This window comes from Bubalus kerabau, chromosome 12 (assembly GCF_029407905.1).
Source record: "Bubalus kerabau isolate K-KA32 ecotype Philippines breed swamp buffalo chromosome 12, PCC_UOA_SB_1v2, whole genome shotgun sequence".
NCBI lineage: Eukaryota > Metazoa > Chordata > Mammalia > Artiodactyla > Bovidae > Bubalus > Bubalus kerabau.
Genome location: NC_073635.1, coordinates 14,334,336 through 14,349,967, shown reverse-complemented (window position 1 = coordinate 14,349,967; position 15,632 = coordinate 14,334,336). Strand labels below are relative to the sequence as shown.

The 15,632-nt window shown below is 41.1% G+C and overlaps 1 protein-coding gene across 3 annotated transcripts in view; it reads left to right on the top strand.

Moving 5' to 3' along the window:
* ENOX1 (ecto-NOX disulfide-thiol exchanger 1) overlaps window positions 1-15,632 on the top strand; it is a 340,778-nt gene that overhangs the window by 83,504 nt on the left and 241,642 nt on the right. For all 3 annotated transcript variants that reach the window (XM_055541998.1, XM_055542001.1, XM_055542000.1), the window contains exons 2-3: window positions 6,144-6,287; window positions 7,282-7,419. In XM_055541998.1, coding sequence (XP_055397973.1) covers window positions 6,144-6,287; window positions 7,282-7,419 — 282 coding nt within the window. The remainder of the gene's footprint in view (window positions 1-6,143; window positions 6,288-7,281; window positions 7,420-15,632) is intronic.

The following is a 15,632-nucleotide window of genomic DNA, read 5'->3' as shown; positions in this document are numbered from 1 at the left end:
TCTTCTTACCTTAAACGAAAGTGAAAGCCGCTCAGTCGTGTCTGACTCTGTGACGCCATGGACTATACAGTCCGTGGAATTCTCCAGGCCAGAATAGAGTGGGTAGCCTTTCCCCTCTCCAGGGGATCTTCCCAACCCAGGGATTGAACCCAGGTCTTCCACATTGCAGGCGGATTCTTTACCAGCTGAGCCACAAAGGACAAGCTAAAAATTACTCAGCACCGAAATGGCATTTTTCTCCTCGGGTGCGCGGCTGTGAGACATGTCACATCATGGCCCCTTTGAAAAGAGTCTAGTGACTTCATGAACATACCAATACAAAACTAAAGGTTATAGGTCAGGTTTTATTAAAAAAGCCCTGTCGATATCACGGATTCGATAGAAAGTACTACAGGGTTCAACCCTGCCTGAGTCGACCCCAGCCCAGTTCCATCCTCTGCCGAGAGGCGGCTTTTTCTCTTCCATTACCAAGTAGGGCCTTTCTAGCTTTAGTTGATGTAATATTCCTACCCTGCAATTCTCACATCAGAAATTCCCCCACAAAATCTCATTCCTCATAAACTTTAATATAATCGAAATCTCTTCTTCCAAACGTTAATCCTTTTATTCCACACTAATCAGGAGACATTGATCATTAATATCCAACATCCTCTATGTTTAACAGATATGAAAACTTTATCGTGTGTTATCACATAGTACCCTGAGTTGTCTCTGTCATCAACTTCCTCCTCATTATCCTCTTCAGGCTCTCGTCTCTAAAGGGTATCCACCATCCAAGAATTACTCCCATATAATACTATTAATAAGATGTAATGTAGTCTTTACTGACATTTCCTTAGAGGGCACAGGGGCAAGATTTACGTTGTATATTTCCCAGTAGTCTGGCTTTACTCCTTTCTCTTCTCTGAAGTCCCCTTTTCTCATGAGTGACCCCCAAAGATCCTTTCTTTCTTACCCCCCTCAAAGCACTTAGCCTTGGTGTCCTTTTTCTTTTTAACCACATTTTTCAGAGCAACTCCACTCTGCCTTGAAACTTAACAGATTCCACCCAGATCCTAGATCAGTTAAGAGGACCTGTTCTCCTTAGAAGCCTGTTTCGTAATCCTCTTCGATAATTTAAACATGTCTTTGTGATCCTTGTGTGTTTGAAGAGATAACAGTGAGAATTTTATAAAACTGATGAAAGATACTAGGCTCTTCTGGTTGTTCCTCAGTGGGAAATTACTGAGTTACTGTTTACCATTACAGGAAGCAGAAATGTCTCCTTTATTCCTAAATGGTTGCTTAAAAATTATCGAGTTAAAACATAAGTAATGTCAATTTAACAGTGTTCTGTGTTGTTTTAAACTATGAGCATTTCCATAACCTCCAGAGAGCATCCTACTGACTAGGATGATGGAGATCAAAGTGAGAATATTTTCTTAGTAATAGAAGCAGAAAGTAGAGTTTTGGGAATGCATTTTTCTTTTTTCTGTAAATGTAACCCATGATAATGCTATGACTACTTCCTGTAAATTAAAGAAGTTTCAGATGTCCTATGAAATAGGTTTCCTTTGGAATCAACTCTCTACAAGACACTAATAAATCTGACTTCCTCAGTATAATTATTCTTCTATTAAAGTAGGCATGAAACTAAGGACTTAGGTCATTCTTAAAAAAAGAAAAAAATTCAGTACTCACCCTTTTTTAACAGGAATCTGTTTTGTGGACAGTTATAGATGGATTTTTATTACTCACAGGGTGTGCATGTGTGTATGCTTGGGACCCGTAAGAGTTGGACAGGTACAAAGAGTTGTGTTAGAGCAGGAGAAGCCTGTGTCTTTCTTTTAGGCCAAGTAATATTTTCTTAGGCTTCAGTTCAGTTCAGTCGCTCAGTCGTGTCTGACTCTTTGCGACCCCATGAACCGCAGCACACCGGGCCTCCTTGTACATCACCAACTCCCGGAGTCCACCCAAACCCATGTCCATCAAGTTGGTGATGCCATCCAACCATCTCATCCTCTGTCATCCCCTTCTCCTCCTGCCCCCAATCCCTCCCAGCATCAGAGTCTTTTCCAATGAGTCAGCTCTTCGCATCAGGTGGCCAAAGTATTGGACTTTCAGCTTCAACATCAGTCCTTCCAATGAACAATGAATATTCAGGACTGATTTCCTTTAGGATGGACTGGTTGGATCTCCTTGCAGTTCAAGGGACTCTCAAGAGTCTTCTCCAACACCACAGTTCAGAAGCATCAATTCTTCTGCCCTGAGCTTTCTTTATAGTCCAACTCTCACATCCATACATGACCACTGGAAAAACCATAGCCTTGACTAGATGGACCTTTGTCAGCAAAGTAATGTCTCTGCTTTTGAATATGCTGTCTGGGTTGGTCATAACTTTCCTTCCAGGGAGTAAGCGTCTTTTAATTTCATGGCTGCAATCACCATCTGCAGTGATTTTGGAGCCCTGAAAAATAAAGTCAGCCACTGTTTCCACTGTTTCCCCATCTATTTGACATGAAGTGATGGGACCAGATGCCATGATCTTCGTTTTCTGAATGTTGAGCTTTAAGCCAACTTTTTTACTCTCCTCTTTCACTTTCATCAAGAGGCTCTTTAGTTCTTCTTCACTTTCTGCCGTAAGGGTGGTATCATCTGCATATCTAAGGTTATTGGTATTTCTCCCAGCAATCTTGATTCCAGCTTGTACTTCCTCCACCCCAGCGTTTCTCATGATGTCCTCTGCATAGAAGTTAAATAAGCAGGGTGACAATATACAGCCTTGATGTACTCCTTTTCCTATTTGGAACCAGTCTGTTGTTCCATGTCCAGTTCTAACTGTTGCTTCCTGACCTGCATACAGGTTTGTCTAGAGGCAGGTCAGGTGGTCTGGTATGCCCATCTCTTTCAGAATTTTCCACAGTTTACTGTGATCCACACAGTCAAAGCCTTGGTGAGTTTCAAAGCTATTTGCTCCATTGATACAGCCCAGTAAAATCCTGAGTATAAATATATTGTATTGAACAATTATGAAATTGGGTGTGAGATTTTGTACTTGAATGAAACTTAACAAAGAACAGGTTAGATTTCCATTGAACCCTGGACAAAACTGTATTGTTATCCTAGGCATTTTATACATTGGGAATTTGGGAATTCCCAATTCCTGATTGTTTGGGAATGATCTTACCTCACTACTAGCCGTAAATAGAAACTGCCAGTTTCACAATTGATCATGAATCTCTTGAAGGCTTTTGTAGTTTGATAGCTTGGAAAAAAAAAACCTAGAGAGAAACATTTGTACATCTTTTAAATTACATTATTTTACAAAGGAACAGTGGAAAGGGAAGAAATAGTCCTGTACAGTTTAGATGTGACACGGAAAACTAGGGCAGCACTTACTTTTAGAAATATTAAGTGTTACTAACTGTTTTAAAATTAATTACATAATTATCCAGTGGAACACCAAGATCCCAGGGTACCTTAATGTCAAGCTACACTTCCAAATAAAATAATAATAATTAATACCTGCTTTATTCCAAGTGCTTTATTAGCTGTAATTTTTAACTCCCCACATGTCTGTGTGTAAATAAACATCATTAAGAATATCAGTCTTTTGTATCATTTAGAAATAAGAAAACTAAGGCAGAGAAATTGATTAGAATGATGAATTAGGTATTATGGCCTTGAATCATTTAGAGCGGCAGGTACTCAATAGGAACAATAGAAGTTAGTAGAGTATAAAAATCACTCTTGCAACTATTCATAAATTCCGGAATAATAATTAATTTAAAATATCACCTTCCTCCCAAGCCAAGTGATAAAGCAATTTAAAAGTTTTGAAGAATTGCAAGGCATCCCTCAGGCTATTGGAAATGCCTGAGACATGACAGAACTTCCTTCAGAGTCACTATTCTAGGTACGTGGCAGCCACATGAAGTTGTATGTCATTCAAACCATTGGGTTGGCAGATTGAGGAGATGTAATTCATTGAATGTCAGTCTCATTAGGGGCAACTTTAGGTTCACAAAGCACAACTTGCCAAGGAAACAACAGTTGTTTTGGTGAAACAGTAGCAGTTTGTTAGTGTTTTTCCTCCATGAAACAGTAGTTTATTAAGATGGTGATGAAAAGTGTAGGTAGAAGCTATGGGCCACCAGGACACCTGATGCCCCTTTATAAGACCGCCGTCATTAAAGTGAAAACGAACACTGGAACAGACAGTTAAAAAGCCAAGAAGACTAACACCTCCCCTGAAACACTACAGCGAAAAAGGCAAAGTGAAACATGGCTGGTCAGGCGCAAGGCATAAAGCCTACACGACAGAGGGATGTTCTCTGATGTAGTGTTCCAGAACTGCAGACTCATCGGACAGGAAAAAGTTGTGATTAATGCCCATTTGGGGAGAACTTGAGCTAGAAAAGAAAAAAGCTAGCCAACTAAACTTCAGTGGGGCGATAAGTAAGACAAACAGTGACCTTGCAGTGATCCGAACTGCCTCTACTTCTGGGCCATTTGAGCAAAAGAAGGAACACATTCTAGCCTGTCTCTGCTTTGGTGTTCTGAAACAGGTGGATGTGGAGAGAAGAAAATTGCTTTAAGGTTTCACCGTAGAAATGTCGCTAGTGAGTGGACAGCGAGAGGGCAGGCATTTGGTTACTTATGCCTTGATGTTACTGGTTTTATTTTACATGGTGAGAATCTCTTTGATGGCATTCATTGCCTAAGATAATGGATGCATGTAATACATTAAACACATTCTGAATTCATTTAGGTGGAAGAGTCTAATTGCATGGTATAAAACATTTGACCTGAGTGCAGTTTGCTCCCAAAATTGGAATCATTTCACTGCTTCTTGATGAAAAGGTTTCATCTTCCTGATAGACTATGGAAAACAATTCCCTACCATTTCTTATGTCCCTGTGCTGAGGGCTAGGGATTCATGGAGACTAAAGAAACAATTTGCTCAATACCCACCTATCCTTGAGATATTGAAACCTGAGCTTCCATTTGAATGAAACTTATACTCACCTGGAAATAAGTTTTTTCTTTGTCTTCTTTATTTATTTATTTATTGAGAGTAGTGTTCAAAGGGATCACTGATTCTCCCACCTAAGAATCAAAGAAATCAAAGGGCCAATCTTCATACTAGATATACTAACACAGAGACTGTAACACTAATTCTAAAATACCTATTAAGAGAAGCACATGTAATAAAAATTTCTAAATGGATACCTAAATAAAAATAAATACTTTGCATTCAGTTGTTTTACCCGTCTATGTAAAATTCAAGTGATATATTTTATCTTCTAGTCTCAAGCTGGTGAAAGTGCACTTAACATGTACATAGGAAGGTATGTTTTTGCATTTTTAAGGATGGAGAGAAAGCATAGCATTGTAAAAATAGTGAAGTCTGGAGGGGCCCTTTGCAACTTTTTGTAATGTTTTATTGTGGGTTTTTTTGGTTAGAAAAGTGCTTTGAAAAGGCTTATAAAAATACATTTATATATAAGCTGTGCAATTCTCAGGAAAACTCAGACCAAACAAGGTACAGCCAGTTAATCATATCTTGTCATAGAAATAAAAAAAAAGCAAGTGCTTTTCCTCGGTGGCCCCATCACCCTCTGCACTTCTTCGACGGACAGGCAGCATGCCATTCTTCCCTTTTGCCTTTTCGCACGATTGTATTTTGGGCACGTCCTTTACCAATCTCACCGTGAATAGCTTATTGCTTTTTTTCTCCTTTTCCCCACTTTTTCTCCCTGTCTGAATACGTTTCACAGATGACTGTCTTCGAAAATAACATCAATTAATTTTTGAACTTAAAAAAATCACATGTACCGCGAGTCTGCCCTCTCCATTGATATGCCGTGTGTGGAGGAGGCTGTGCAGGGCCTGATAAGCTCCGTTTGTGAAGTCTGTTCAGCTGGAGGCCAGGTACTAGCCGCTCCACAGAGGGGCGGTTTATTCAGCCAGCCCTGCTCCAGGTGGTTGCCGGTTGACCCTCACGTCTCCCGGCCTCCGAAACTGAGACTGTACAAGGAGGCAGCTTCGCTTCTGTGTGTGCCCCTGCAAATTGCCATTGTTTGTTTGCTGTTGTTGTTTGGAGTAGATGACAGATTTGCCCCGGAAGGCTTTCTCACCCCACTGCTCTCCCCCTTTTGCAGAATCCGATGATGTCCGTGGGGACCCTGCACTCAGCCATCAAAGCACTCCTGCCGCTCAGGATGCTCGTGATTCAGTCGTAGATGCAGGTGGCGTTGAGAGCATCACCCAGTGTTCCCAGCAGCTTCCTCAGATGATGGCTGCAGGTATATGTCGGTGGCCGGCATAGGACACAAAGCGGGCCCTTTGCATCATAGTGGAAAGGCTCCCCAGCCATGGAAACATGTGTCGAAGTGGGAGCCTGTGCTCCTCAAACAAGCCAGGCCGTGGAACTAGTGACCATCACAGTTAACTCAGACTGCGCTGGTGGGCTGGTGGTTAAGACTTTGTCTTCCAGTGTAGAGAGTGTGGTTTAGATCCCTCCATCAGGGAGCTTAGATCCCACATGCCTCCAGGCCAAAAAACCAAAGCATAAGACGGAAGCAAAAATGGTAACAAACTCAATAAAGACTTTAACCAAAGGTAATTGAGAAAATAAATTTCTTTAAAACAAAAAAGAGCATCAAGTCCAGTTGGATATATTTTGCTGTCTTCTTTTTTAGCTCTGTGCTATTTGTTTTCAATATTATTTATTTTGTCTTAATAAAAGTCTGTGCTTGTAAGAAATATTTTGGGAGTCACTTCAGACAGGCACCTGCATTTCATGTACGAATGTTCATTATTTGTTAAGGATGGAATGTGTTATAAGGTAAATCTTAATAAATTCAATCAGGACCGCTTTTGACTGCTCAACTGAATTTGGAGATTTTTATTAGATAGTTAGAGGGTGTGCCTGCTTCAGAATTACAAACAGACAAATTTATTTATTCTTAGCCAATTGACTTGTTTTACCCAAAGAGTCCTCTTCACTGGGGAACTTAACTAATGTTTCCCTGGGAAAAGGAAGTGATTCTGCATTTTTCCCCCCAAAGGTGCGTCCTTAATGGCACGCTGAGTATGATATAAACTGCATGTCGTTAAGTTTCCTCCCAGAATGTGTTCCATCATGTTGACAGAGAAAGTGTTGGTGTCGATTACAGTGCCGTATTTTTTTGTGATTTGGGAATGTGCTTAAAGGAAGCCTCACGTCTCTAGAAACGCGATTTGTTTTCAGACACCCTCACCGGTGGAATCTAAGTCGATTTGCTTTCCCACCCGCAGCGGCCGATGGTTTGGGAAGCATCGCAATAGACGCGACCCAGCTGAACATGTCGGTGACGGACCCCACCGCCTGGGCCACCGCCATGAATAACCTGGGCATGGTTCCCGTGGGTTTGCCTGGACAGCAGCTCGTGTCAGGTAAGCTCTCTCTGGGGTTGGAAGATGTCTGCAGCCGTGCCGGCAGGCTTGGGTGCTTGGCACCTCGTAATCTCTCCACACACAAGTGTTGAGCCTGGCCTGGGATTTATGCCCAGAGCATGTTTGGCAGGCCATGTGCCTGAGCGACTTGTCCTTGTCACCTCACTCTTCTGCCGAACAGCCGTTCCCAGAAAAAAACTCACACGCAGTATCTCGCACTGATGGCATTGCATCATGAATTTTGTATTTTAAAAAGGTAAATAGTAGAGCTAATATTTGCTTTCCAATTTGCAAAGCTCTTCCACAGATGTTACAGCATTTGATTCCAGTCTTCTCTTTGAGACAGGTAGGTCCTAATGGTGGTTGCGGCTCAGGTTCGTGTTCCCATGTTAAAAATAGGGAAAGGGGGCCCGGAGTTTGGGTGGGTGGCTTTTCCAGCACTGAAGTGGCAAGGCTTAGAAGCCTGAGTTAACTGACATTGTGTTCCATGGTTTCTTTCCATCATATTTTGGAATTGTCATAACAGGAGTGCATTCAAGAGAGAAAACGTTTTGAGACCTCACAAAGTAGGAGGTCTTTGGCAAGAGTTCATCGTTGAATTTAACAAGTTTGTTGCTGATTTTCCATGTGCTCTGTAACAAGTGCTTTGGGAAATAGAATAAATATATACCTATATAAGTGTCCTTGAGGATTCAGGGAGCATGTCTCCCCGAATTAAAAAACATAGTGATTAAAAACCAGCCAAAAAAAAAAAAAAAAGATGGGTAGAATCATGGGCTAAGAGGTGGTTCAGACTAGTCCTATAGAAATTTCTGGGAGGATCAATGCCTGGGGTCTGAGGAAAGATGTTATCAGTGGGATGGGATTTGTGCTGCCTGGAAAGATGCTTAGGTCTCCTGTATCCACTTTACTCAACTTATTCACTCACTTAACACACATTTTTTGAGGCACTGTCCTGGTGCAGGGGTGGTCCCTGCCTCTCTGCCTTTCCAGAATTTTCAGTGGAAAACTGACAGTTATTATGCTATGTCGCTACTGTGGTGGTTTAGTCCCTAAGTTGTGTTCAGCTCTTGCGACCACATGGACGGTAGCCCACAAGGCTCCTCTGTCCATGAGATTCTCCAGGCAAGAATACTGGAGTGGGTTGCCATGCCCTTCTCCAGAGGATGTTCCCGACCCAGGCATCAAACCCAGGTCTCAGTCACTAAGTCGTGTCCAAGTCTTTGCAACCCCGTAGACTGCAGCACACCAAGCTTCCCTGTCCTTCACTATCTCCTGGAGTTTATTCAAACTCATGTCCATCGAGTCGGTGATTCCCATCCAACCATCTCATACTCTGTCATCCCCTTCTCCTCCTGCCTTCAATGTTTCCCAGCATCAGGGTCTTTTCCAATGAGTCAGTTCTTCACATCAGGTGACCAAAGTATTGGAACTTCAGCTTCAGTTATCAGTCCTTCCAATGAATATTCAGGACTGATTTCCTTTAGAATTGACTGGTTTGAGCTCCGTACTCTCCTGGGGACTCTCAAGACTATTTTCTAGCACCACATTTCAAAAGCACCAATTCTTTAACACTCAACCTTCTGTATGGTTCAGCTCACATCCATGCGTGACTACTGGAAAAACCATAGCTTTGACTAGATGGACTTTTGTCAGCAAAGTAATGTCTCTGCTTTTTAATATGCCATCAAGTTTTCTTGTAGCTTTTCTTCTAAGGAGCAAGCATCTTTTAATTTCATGCCTGCAGTCACCATCTGCAGTGATTTTGGAGCCCAAGAAAATAAATTTTGTCACTGTTTCCATTTTTTTCCCCATCTATTTGCCATGAAGTTATGGGACCAGATGGTATGATCTTAGTTTTTTGAATGTTGTTTTAAGCCGTTTTTCCCTCTCCTCTTTCACCCTCATCAAGAGGCTCTTTAGTTCCTCTTCACTTTCTGCCAGTAGAGTGATATCATCTGCATATCTGAGGTATTAATATTTCTCCCTGAAATCTTGACTCCAGCTTGTGATTCCTCCAGCCCAGCATTTTGCATGATATACTCTGCATAGAGGTTAAATAAGCAGGGTGACAATATACAGCCTTGACGTACTCCTTTCCCAATTTTGAGCCAGTCTGTTGTTCCATGTCCGGTTCTAACTGTTGCTTGTTGACCTGCATGCATGTTTCTCAGGGAGACAGATAAAGTGGTCTGGTATTCCCATCTCTTGAAGAATTTTCCACAGTTTGTTATGATCCACACAGTCAAAGGCTTTAACATCGTCAATGAAGTAGAAGTAGATGTTTTTCTGGAATCTCTTGCTTTTTCTGTGATCCAGCAGATGTTGCCAGTTTGATCTCTGGTTCCTCTGCCTTTTCGAAATCCAGCTTGTGTGTCTTGGTTCATGTACTGCTGAAGCCTAGCTTGAAGGATGTTGAGCATTACCTTGCTAGCATGTGAAATGAGTATAGTTGTGCAGTAGATTCAGCATTCTTTGGCATTGCCCTTCTTTGGGATTGGAATTACACTATGGTCATTGTTATATGTCAGAAGAACAACTCACTTTTGCACATCAAGTTGTATTAGAGTAGACAGGATACATTAAGTATAAACCTATTGCCTTTGGAGAGTTACTAAGTTTCACACCCATATATGTGTGTACTTTGAGCTGAGTTGAGCAAGCATTTGATTTTTTGTTGTTTTTGTTTTGTCAATAGGGCAGTACATATAAGAGTCTAAACTAGCTGTAGTAAGTTATATGTACTGTGTGTGGCAGTGTGCACACGAATACAAGCATATATGTAATGCCATTTCTTCTATAACATAACAAAGGAGAAGAGAGGACAGGAAGCAAAGGAAGGTGGGAGATAGGAAAAGGAAAGCCAGATATTAATATTACAAAACATTATGCTTAGGCTATTTATAAAATTCCCCAAAATGTTATAAAATAAATGCAGTAGAGGCTTAGTCTGCTATGGGATGTGTGTGTATGCACATAAATGACATTTTCTATCATTTGAACATGTATTTATCCAGACCCCTTTTCCCTAAAGCTAATCTAGACAAATACTTCCTCCTAATAACTTGAGAGTACAGATTTATATGTTTCTGTCCCAAATTTTCCCAGCTGCCTAATTGAAATATTCATACAGCAGAAATCACTTTACTCTTGTCTCCACCTCCACTCCTCTCAGAAAGTGTTGTATGACTTCCAGGGTAAGCCACAACCTCAATAATTCATTATTTTTTTCTTATTATTTTGAGTCTTCTGACATTTTAACCATGACCGATTTATGATTTTCCCAGCAACTTACCATGAAAAGAATTACAGCCCTACTCGTTGTAGAAGATTTACCGTATCTGCCCTGAATTACATTCTCCATCTCCTATATTAGCCAAAGTGCTTAAGCTGCGTCTGAGCCTTTCGGGGTCTTCCGGAGCATCCTGCGTCATCCCTCCCCACCCATCAGGGGAACTGTACTTGGCTTTGTTCTCGTGGCGGCCTGCAGACTTCCTTTGTCGAGGCTCTCTCAGGGTCAAGTTCTGTTGTGCTTGGTTACTGTGTATATATTGTCTTCCAGTCTTTTCTCTATGAAGTATTTGAGTACTATTAAATATAGAAATCTCTATTAGTATTTTTATTAACACCTTATCCTAAATTATTTTTTTTCCATTTTATAGTTTTATATTAAAATTTTAGAATAGTCCTTTGAATAAATCTTCACCAGTTTTTCTGTATTTGCACTTAAGCTGTTTCCTTTTTTTTTTTTTTTTTTAATTTTATTTTACTCTTCCTAGCCAAGTTTCTGGAGAACTTAATCTCTTCGAGTTTTTTACCTTTTCTGTAAAATGATAATTGTATCTATTTCATGAGACAGTTGTAAGATTGAAATATGATAACTTATGACATATACTAACTGCATAGTACCTACACATAGTAAGCATGCATTAAACATTAACTCTTACTCCTTCCTTTCTTCCTTGTGATGTTTTTTAACGATATTATGGTGAACCCTTTTTATGCATAGAAGTTTTTGGCAATTAGAATTATTTCCCTTGGATTGACTCCTACATGTAGAATTAGTCGGTCAAAAGAAATGAACATTTTAAAGTTTCTTGTTAAATACTGAACAATTAATTTTCAAAATATAAATGCATATTTAATATTTACTGACTTGATATGCAAAGGTGGCATCCTGTTATTTTGCCTTAAATTATTTTATAACTACTCTCTTTATTTTTTTTTAATTTTATTTTATTTTTAAACTTTACAAAATTGTATTAGTTTTGCCAAATATCAAAATAAATTGTGGCATTTTCCTTCATTTATTTTTCATTCATATTTCCTCTTTTGTAAATAGATTACTTTCATGCTATATCCACTTATCATATAGGATTCGGGGTAATTTTGTTTTATTGGCTTGTATTTGGTCATTGCTTTTAAGCATTTTAAGGGGCTTCCCAGGTGGTGCAGTTGGTAAAGAATCTGCTTGCCAATGCAAGAGACGTAAGAGATGTGACTTTGATCCCTGGGTTGGGAAGATTCCCTGGAGGAGGAAATGGCAACCCACCCCACTATTCTTACCTGAAAAATTATTTTAATCTTGCGGTTCATATTCTCTAAAAATATTTATCTAGTCTGTTTTTCACCTCTTTAATATTATTTCTTTTTTAAAAAAAGAAAGTTTACCATTTCCTTTATGAGTGCTTTTTGAGTATTCCATTTCTAAATACAGAAAGGTTTTGTCCACTCTCTACAGTTGATACATAGTCCTAATTGTCCATGCCTTCATGGATATACTTTCTTCTTTTATCAGAAATTCACTTGTTGTGCACGTTTAATCTATTTCTAAAGTATCTGTTCTGTACTACCAACCTCTCTTTTTTCCTGCCTCCACATCTTTTCAGTTCTTACAGCTCTGTTGTATATTTACATGAAGTACCTAATGGGTGGTGCTGTTTCTTTCCCCCATAATCATAGAGCCGCAGAATGTTGCCCCTCGCCCAGTTTTCATGCTAGCACCTGTCTGAGGCAACTTTTAACTGTACCCTTCCTTCCAAGAAATCTCCTCTAAATTGTCTCTAACAGGATGACAGAGAGGTTAGATTTTATGAGCACTTGGCCTTCTCCCAAAGTTTCTGATTATTTCTGAATGACCAACTATTCTTTTCTTGCTTGTTAAAATCAAATTGACACTGAATCCCATTCCTTACTACTTTTTCCCTATTTATTGGGAGATATGAATTATCAACAAAGCAGGACACACATTTTTCATACCCTCTGATTTTATCAAAAGGATTTCCCAGGAAATTGAGTGCATTTATGGTTGCTGTATCATGCCACTCTGATGGGTCATTGTGAGCTCCCACGATTACACCTCTTTAATTTTCCTCCCCTTTCATCATTACCACAGTCCCCTTCCCACTTTCATGAACTTCCCCATCTACCTTCTTTTTATGAAGTGCTACTCAAGATCATTTCATCGAATTTGCTTATTTTATCCCAAATGAACCCTTCTACTGGTAAGTGCATGCATGCTCAGTCGCTTCAGTCATGTCCAGTCTGTGCAACCCCATGGACTGTAGGCCACCAGGCTCCTCTGTCCATGGAATTCTCCAGGCAAGAAGACTGGAGTGCGTTGCCATCCCCTCCTCCAGGGCATCTTCCTGACCCGGGGATCAAACCCGCGTCTCTGTCTGCTGCACTGGCCAGCGGGTTCTTCACCACTAGCACCACCTATACTCCAGCCCTAAATCCCATACTCAGAGTCTTGGCTTATCATGAGATGATACTTACCTCCTTATAGTATTGTACACTTATTTTATTCCACATATTTTTAGTTCTGAGGAATTTTCAAATTTTTGTTATTGTTGATTTGTTTCTATTATCCATACCTTGTGCCTTAGTGTAGATCCAGATTTTCTAAACTGGCCTGATGGAACATCAGTGTCTTACAGTTGTTAGGTAGGGTGGATGTCGTGTAAGTATTTATGTGGCCTAATAGCCATGGTAGATTCTGGGTTTAACACAGTTCAATCCAGTTGCTCAGTCGTATCCGACTGTTTGTGACCCCACGAACTGCAGTCTGCCAGGCTTCTCCGTCGTCTGCCATCTCCTGGAACTTGCTCAAACTCATGTCCATTGAGTCGGTGATGCCATCCAGCCATCTCACCGTTCTCCACTGATCTCCAGTAGCATATTGGGCACCTACTGACCTGGGGAGTTCATCTTTCAGTGTCCTATCTTTTTGCCTTTCCCTACTGTTCATGGGGTTCTCAAGGCAAGAATACTGAAGTGGTTTGCCATTCCCTTCTCCAGTGGACGTTTTGTCAGACTCCCCACCATGACCCATCCGTCCTGGGTGGCCCTACACGGCATGGCTCATAGTTTCATTGAGTTAGACGAGGCTGTGGTGACTGCTTTCTCTGTGGGTTTCCTCAGAGCCTTGACTCTGCTAATGTGCAGTTTGAAAGAGCAGTGGCGTGTATCTTGGATTCCCCAAACATAACTTAGCCTCTAACAAATATCTGTTAACATCTCACGAGACATTAGAATACTGCCGTCAAACCAGATTTTCCCTCCAGCTATGGAGATCCCAGGCCACGGCCATCCATCCATCTTTTGTTGCCCTCTCTGGTATGCTCCCTGTGATCTGGTTTACAGTTGTGTGTGTGTGTGTGTGTATGTGTGTGTGTGTGTGTGTTTGTGTTTTCACTGAGCAGTGTCACTTCCTAATCTCAGGTTTCAAAATAATCCTCACGTGATCTGGTGTTGCCTGTGATACACAGTGTCACTTCCCAGGAGCCCCCCCATCTCTGGTGTCATCGATTGAAACTGAGAATATCAAATCCCGAGCTTCACACCATCTGTGCGACCAGCTGCCCCCTTCTCCGTATATCCTGGCTTCTCCTCCAGACTCATAGCCATCGACTGGAAGGGTTGGAAAGCAGCAGCTGAGTTGACCAGGTGTTAAGTTGCCTGCCCAGGCCCGCCTGGGAGCTGGTAATATTTCCTGGATGTTCTCTGGACATGAGTTTATACCTTGATTTGCTCTACACTTTTTGAAGTTTTCTTGCCTAAATCAGCAATCTCTCCTTAGCTGTTATTGACTTGTTGTGTGTTAGTCGCTCAGTCGTGTCTGACTCTTTGCAACCCCATGGACTGTAGCCCTCTAGGCTCCTCTGTCCATGGAATTCTCCAGGCAAGAACACCGGAGTGGGTAGCCATTCCTTTCTCCAGGGGATCTTCCCAATGTGGGGATCAAACCCAGGTCTCCCGCATTGACAGGTGGTTTCTTCACCATCCGAGCCACCAGGGAAGCCCTGTTATTGACTTAAAGTGGACATATATCTCTTACCTCAAGTTTCTTAGTGTGACATTTGTTGTGTTTCAAATACTTGTTCAGAAAAGGCATCACAGCTCCCCATTAGCTGTGGGAGTGCCACCTGCCTTATCATGGCTTAACTCTCACAAGTATCCGAGTTGGTCCTCGGTTCCTACCTCGCAGTTCCTTCTGAAGCTCTGAGTTCACTCTCCGCACCCCTGTTCCCTGCCACTCTGAGAAGAGCTTAGCTTCACAGCTCATGGGGACATGAGCTGTCCTCTTCCTCTCTCACTCATGGATGCCTCCACTCATTTTAATTCCACTCTGCTTCCTCTGAATATTTTTTGTCTAGCTTCCTTGTTGGGTTGTTTAATCCTCCCAGGAACACCTTTATCCTCTTCAATATGCCCAGATATGAAGAGGCATTTGTTAAATCCTTTCATCTCCTGAAGCAGCTCTCTTTTAACTTGGATTTATCAAGCCAGATGTGGTGATGAATACTGGGAATACAATACATAGACCTCACTCTCCTATATGAGAGCCTAGTGGGAGAAATAGAAAAGCAGGGATAAACAAATACAAATCAGCATGATAAGTAGTAATGACACTAGCAAATAAAGGATGCTACAGGATATGGCTGAAGAGTGGTAAGCTGGAGAGTCCTATGATTAGAGCTCTAGTTTTTTACTTGTTTGTGTGTGTGTGTGTATGTGTGTTTATGGGTTTTTTGTCATTTTTATTGGTGTATGCTGGATTTACAATACTGTACACTTTTCAGGTGTATAGGAAAGTGAATCAGTTTTACAAACACATGCGTCCACTCTTTTTTAGGTTCTTTTCCCATGTAGACCATTACAGAGTATTAAGTAGAGCTCCCTGTACTATGCAGTAGGTCCTTATTAGTTAT